The sequence below is a fragment of the Sinocyclocheilus grahami genome, unplaced genomic scaffold (genome assembly GCF_001515645.1).
Source record: "Sinocyclocheilus grahami isolate Dianchi unplaced genomic scaffold, SAMN03320097.WGS_v1.1 scaffold972.1, whole genome shotgun sequence".
Taxonomy (NCBI): domain Eukaryota; kingdom Metazoa; phylum Chordata; class Actinopteri; order Cypriniformes; family Cyprinidae; genus Sinocyclocheilus; species Sinocyclocheilus grahami.
This window is the reverse complement of record NW_015506151.1, coordinates 724,055-730,735: the sequence shown is the minus strand read 5'-3', so window position 1 is coordinate 730,735 and position 6,681 is coordinate 724,055. Positions and strand designations below refer to the sequence as shown.

The 6,681-nt window shown below is 37.6% G+C and overlaps 2 protein-coding genes across 3 annotated transcripts in view; both read right to left on the bottom strand.

Moving 5' to 3' along the window:
- Positions 1-2,759, bottom strand: part of LOC107564960 (uncharacterized) — a 16,911-nt gene extending 14,152 nt beyond the window's left edge. The window contains exon 1 of the mRNA XM_016250140.1: positions 2,748-2,759. The gene's annotated coding sequence lies outside the window, so the exon portion shown is untranslated. The remainder of the gene's footprint in view (positions 1-2,747) is intronic.
- The window catches only part of LOC107564959 (zinc finger MYM-type protein 4-like), a 42,166-nt gene that overhangs the window by 8,241 nt on the left and 27,244 nt on the right, over positions 1-6,681 (bottom strand). For both annotated transcript variants that reach the window (XM_016250138.1, XM_016250139.1), the window contains exons 19-23: positions 5,802-5,949; positions 5,555-5,685; positions 5,337-5,469; positions 4,291-4,482; positions 2,414-2,508 (exon numbers count right to left, since the gene is read on the bottom strand). In XM_016250138.1, coding sequence (XP_016105624.1) covers positions 2,414-2,508; positions 4,291-4,482; positions 5,337-5,469; positions 5,555-5,685; positions 5,802-5,949 — 699 coding nt within the window. The remainder of the gene's footprint in view (positions 1-2,413; positions 2,509-4,290; positions 4,483-5,336; positions 5,470-5,554; positions 5,686-5,801; positions 5,950-6,681) is intronic.

Below are 6,681 nucleotides of genomic sequence, written 5' to 3'. Positions count from 1 at the left end.
CAACACTCCGCATTTGAACAGTCAATAGCAAATACTTAAACTAATAACAAAACAGTAGCTGATTCAGAAGCGCCAGATTGTCATAGCAAAGTCAGAATTACCTCCTCTCCTAGGTTCACGAAACGGTCGTCCATAAAATGCATTGCTGTTCTGTTGTAAGTGATCTTAAAGATTCCTAAATGCATCTACTTCCGGAAGGCCAAATAAAGTGCTTTTGCTTTCGCCTAGAAACACACAGCGTCTCTCTGACATGGCTGCTTCAACACTAACTGCGGTTACTGAAACCACGCCTTCTTTCTTTGCGTGCACATTTGGGCGCATTATGCAAATATTCCCACATAGTGAGGTAGATATGTGGGGGCGTGTTAGAACGAGCCGTTTTAGGGGGGTGTGGCAGAGTCTTAACTTTGATAAAGAATATCTCTTTGGTTTTGAGACTTTAGTCTTTGCAACTTTAGGGATCTTATCTATTCACGAACAGGTTGTAACACTCCAAAGAGAAAGGAAAACTTGAAATCGCATCATATAACCCCTTTAAGTACGGAGTACCCAGTCAACCCGGTTCTTGATGCACTATCCGAAAGCTATCCTCTTCCAGTGTTGCCATGTCCGCGGGTTTAAAAACGACCTCATTAACGTGATATTTAGCCCCTGTAACGCAAATTTTACCAGGGGAATCCCGCCAATACATGTGTATTTTATCCTCGGAACACGATTTTTAATGGGGGATCCCCTCGAAACGCTATTGGGCGGGTTTTGTTGTGAAAACCTGGCAACCTCTTCTTAAAAGCAGTGGCGACCTCAAGAGGAAACGCATCAAACTAACAAAACACCCCGATCAAGTTCAAGCAGGTAAGTTTCAATTACATTTTTAATATTTAGAGCTTCTGTTATGAATATTATTCCATATTTTAATTTTATTTTCGGATTGAAATAAACATCGCCGTTAGCGTATACGTAGTTAATCGTTAGCATAAGCGTGGCTAACGCTAATATAATGAGCATTAGAATTAATTTTGTTCATTTTGTTCAAAATGATTTCTTTAACTATTTAATGCTCCTATAACTTTTATTACTGTAAAAAAAACAGGAGGACATAATGGTATTTACTATTTTTACACGCCAGAGGCTTTTTAAATGAACTGTGTAACCAACATATGCGTGTTAGAGAATGTACAAATGTATGGTTAACAGTGTTTATGTCACATCAGTCCGTCAGAAAAAGTAGTTTTTTTGTTTTGTTAGTTAGTTATAATTCTTGGCTGAATATCTCTCTAGCAGGTTTAAAAAGCCCTTTAAAATTAAATATGAACAGTTTGGATTAAATAAGTACAGTCAAATTGTATCTCCTGTATAGACTTTACTGTACAATGTTAGATCTAGTAACATCTTACAGTGAGTGAACAATATATTTTGAAAACATTCATTAATGTTTGTGAATGTTATTTAATACAAACACTTGATCATTCATGTTTGTTCATTGTGCATTAAATAATTTTAACAGATTGAACTTTGAAATTAACCCTAAGAAGAATAATTACTGTTTATTGTTAGGTCATGTTATCTAACAAATAAAAACGTATTGTATAGTGTTTTTAATACTACAGTTTCCATCTATTTGATATACACTTAATATATATAATCTTATCTAAATGTATTATAAAAGCTGAGGTTTGTTATTTACTGAAAAGTTATATTTTAGCTGGTGTCAATGATCTCATGTTGCATTTGGTCAGACTCAGCCCATTGCTTTACTTAAGTATATTATATTTTCCTTTTATAGCTGCAGACTGAGGAAGATCCTGAAACACACCAGCAAACCCTAAAACAGACAACAGTTTACAGATGTTTTTCAGTGGCAGCAGAACTATGACTAAACTTTTGGGTGAAACTTGTTTACTTTTTTCATACTTTTATTACTTGTGGAAAAACTTGAAACAATTTTAAATAAGCATAAAGAATAGCATTGGTTTGGTACATTTAATTTTTGTTTAACGTTATTAATAAAAATGTTGTTCAATTAGCATGTTTTTGTGTTTTGCTTCGGTACCGAAATTGGTACCGAGAACCGTGGATTTTCACTGGTATTGGTACCGTGACAACACTATACGGATCAACTTGTCATTTGACATGAATTGAGTCTTTACCAAACCATACACTTTCAGAACCATTATGATAACTAATTCAAGCGGAAAACAAGACATTTAAGACTGCTAAACCTTTCATTTGGGAGACTTCATATTTGGACAAGAGACTTTGGAAACACTTCAGTCTTTATCGTTCATCTAAAAGTTGGGAATCAACCCACTTCAACAGACTTCACACTTCAACCTTCCAAACTGCAAAAAGACTCTGGCCGATTCTCTGTCGTTCTGTCGCTCATGACAAATTTTTTTTTTTTTACATTACATACCCTTTTCCTGGGAGTGTGGCTGTCTCTGCCCCTCTTACGTCTCTTCAGCGTCAATACCAGTCTGTTCTCTTTAGCTGATCCAGGGTCAGCTGATGCTGTCAAAATGACAATGTGTGTTATAATTTTGGGAGATTTTACACATTATAAAAACACAAAATCTGTTAAAATTTAGAGAGTTTTAACGCAAGAGATCAAAGTTGTGTAATGTCATTAAATCACATCTTAGTAGCATCAGGGACATTTCATGCACTGCAGTCCAAAAATATCACTTGTTTTTTAATCAAATATCATCAAAACACATCAAGAATGAACCATTACCCACATTTGTTCAAACATGAATGAAAAGAGCATAAGAACATGCTATAAATGAATGCTAAGTCCATAAAGTGCATAAAGTGCTGGAAAAATGAAAAAGTAATTATTTTAAGTTAGCACAGAATTATATACACAAAAAGCAAAATATACACAAAAAGCACAAATCATTAAGATGTTGGCATGTTTAAAGGGGCCATATGATGCCATTTAAATTTTTTCTTTCTCTTTGAAGTGTTACAAGCTCTTGGTGCATAAAGACGATCTGTAAAGTTGCAAAGACTCAAATCCAAAGAGATATTCTTTATAAAAGTTAAGAGTCAACCACGCCTACCTAAAACGGCTCGTTCTAACACGCCCCCACATATCTACATCACTATGTGGGAAAAATTGCATAATGCCGCCCAAATGTTCACGCAAAGAAAGAAGGCGTAAATTTTATTCTCGCTGTAGTATTGTTGCTGCCGCCATGTCGTGAAGGCGCCGTTTCTCGTTGTGAAAGCGAAACTACTTTGTTTGGCCTTCCAAAAGAGGACGATATCTGCTTCGTCATGCCTGGAGCTGATCTGTGCTGGTCGCCGAGGAAATACATCAACTTCGCGCTGTGGATCGTCAGACTGGCTTTCACCGTGGACGAAGCGGAGTCCAGCCCGGGGTCGTCACATGTGGTTGCCGCAAGCCCGCCCGCCGCTGCTCACTCAAGCCGGCCTCCGCTCACTCTAGCCCGCCGTGTGTGACGCTGTGTTTCATTGTGAAAGCGAAACTACTTTGTTTGGCCTTCCAAAAGAGGACACGACTAGAAATCAGTGGTTAAGTTGTATTTACAACACTGTTCCAGAACAGTTCAACCCAAATATTCCGATGTGTCCAGCGCATTTTATGGAGGACTGTTTCCTGATCCTGGTAGAGTAGACTACAATGCCGGCTGTTCTGACTCAGAGACTGTAAGTAAGTTTTTTTATATTTAAAGAATTTGCCACTGATGATTCAAACGCGAGTTTTGGGCAGTGTAGAGTAGCATTTGTTGTTTGTCATTTCTCCGATCACAAATGCAGACATGGTTTTATGTTTACGCGGTGCGATGCAACACAACGCGTAAAAAGACAGTATAAGTCATTATAATCCGTAATTATGTCCCCACTGGATGCAACAAATGCCTCGTTTATAATGAGTTTTAATGATTTTGTCTCGTCGCTCCGGCCGGACAGGGCATCATCACAATATGGTAAGGGGCGTAACATTTCCGTCACACGATTGAGGTATTTGGCCAATCACAACGCACTGGATAGCTGGCCAATCAGAGCACACCTCGCTTTTCAGAACGATGAGCTTCGTAAAAATCGACGCGTTTCAGAAAGACGGGGCATAGAGGAGAAACAATAATGTGCAGTATGTGGAAAATAATGTGTTTTTTTAAACCTTAAATTGCATAAACACATTTCATTACACCAAATACACAAAATAATGTTCTTTTTAGCAGCATCATGACCCCTTTAACTAAAAAAAATAACAAATTGCAACTAAATATTTTAATCAATTAACACCTTTCTTAAATCGTAACTTACAGCGAGGAAAATCATTTTCCAGATCTGGCTGCTCTGATGACAAAGACGTGGTCGGAGCAGCTACCGGTTCCTCTAGTTCCGTCGATGGCACCAGTGGCTTCACGTTGACTCCAGGATCCTCAGTATCTGCCCAGCTGAAGGGTGTTGATCTGGCCTCTGACTCCAAATCACCACTGTAAGTGCTGCCCTGGTCTGAGCAAGACAATAATCCTCATACAATCAAATACTGAAGTACTTAAAGGGTTAGTTCACCCAAAAATGAAAATTCTGTCATTAATTACTCACCCTCGTGTTGTTCCAAACCCATAAGACCTTCGTTCATCTTCGGAACACAATTTAACATATTTTTGATGAAATATGAGGGCTCTCTGACAAATTTTAAATATGACAATATGAGGGCTCCCATAGACAGCAAGGTAACTACCACGTTCAAGGTCCAGAAAAGTACCAAGATGATTGACAAAGTAGTCCGGGTTCAACTGTAAAGTTACGAAGCTACGAGAATACTTTTTTACGCAAAGAAAACAAAAATAACGACTTTATTCCACATTTTCGTCTCAACCGCGTCACTTTGGACGCGCGTTCACGACAGTATCATGACGCGAGCGTGTGGCGGCGCTGACCCAGATCCGGCATGATGACATCATTACACCGGATCTGGGTCAGCGCCGCCACACGCTCGCAATAAAGTCGTTATTTTTGTTTTCTTTGTGCAAAAAAAGTATTCTCGTAGCTTAGTAACTTTACAGTTGAACCACTGATGTCACATGGACTACTTCGTCGATCATCTTGGTACTTTTCTGGACCTTGAATGTGGTAGTTACCTTGCTGTCTATGGGAGGGTCAGAGAGCTCTCATATTTAATCAAAAATATGTTAAATTGTGTTCAGAAGATGAACGAAAGTCTTACGGGTTTCGATCAACACGAGGGTGAGTAATTAATTACATAATTTTAATTTTTGGGTGAACTAACCCTTTAAGGAGTTTATTTGGATAGAAATGTTTGGATAAGTAAAAAGTCCAATAGTAATAAAATGTTTATGCACCGTGTGACGCAGGCTTGTCTTTTCCCTTCTCCACATCGTCGTCTTCCACTGAGCTCTGAGCAGGCAGGCTACATTTAGTGTCTTTCTGTTCGGCAGAGTCTTGAGATCCAGGGATGACCATGGGAACAGGCACCTGGGAGGTAACAGCACAAAATGATTCAAGATGAGCTTTAAACTAAAGCACAGAATAGTTTTAGGTAATTACAAAGATGACATACCGGTAGAGGTAGGCCCAGTGGAAAGGGTGTGTACTGGGTGTATAGATGCATTGGGACTGGGATGTAGATTGGCATCGGAATGGGCACCGGCACTGGCACCAGCTTCACTTTCTCTCCATTTTCATAAATCACTGAGGACGGAGAAAGTGTAAATGCAATATGTAATTTCAACATATTTTACATTGCTTATGACAGTACAGCATAAGGACTTGTGGCAGGCGTGACCGTAAAAGTGAGGCAGACAGACCTGTTTGGCACAAATTTGGAGGAATTGGAGGCTCAGGCTGACACTGGACGCCTTGCTCTTCAGTAATAGGTCTGCACATGAGAGCTTTGTTCTTCAACATTCTTCGATATGGCATACCAGCCACTGCAGCATCGGTTTGTGTGCTGGCCTATTAGAAAAATCATTACATATAAGGGCTAAAAACAAAAACATAATATTTTGACAAAAAGAAGCACATAATGCAAAGTTTTTATGAAACCAAAATTTCAGTCGCCAATAGCAATACCAAAACTGAATTTATTTATTTATGATTTAACGCCATGTCAGTAGCAGTGGCTATATTCATGGCGAGAGGAAACATTTCAATTTCACAATGCAGTCATATATATCATTTCAAAACAATTATATAACAGTTTTGTTTGAAAATTATATACATATAAATAAATATGTACAAATATACAAAAACATACATATAATAAAAATAATAACAAGAACAAAAGTAATAAGAACAATTATATAGTCTTTCAGCTTAATGTATGACAACAAATTTTAAATCGCCCCAGGAGAATTACCAAAACTGAATCAAAAACTAATATATCAAACACCTTTATTTGTAATTATGTGTTTTATTTGAATTGTTTTATTTACTTTGTAATTGTAAAAAGTTTTGCTCCTTAGTTATTTTCACTTTTATTTCAGTCACCTTTGATAAATGCATCTTTACATTCACGACAATTCAAAAGTTTGGGGCATTTCTAGTCTCCAATATTTAATAAAAAACACAGTAAAAACAGTGGTATTATCACAATTCAAAATAACAGTTTTCTATTTTAAAATATTCTAAAACGTAAATTACTCCTGTGATGCAAAGCTGAATTTTCAGCATCATTACTCTAGTCTT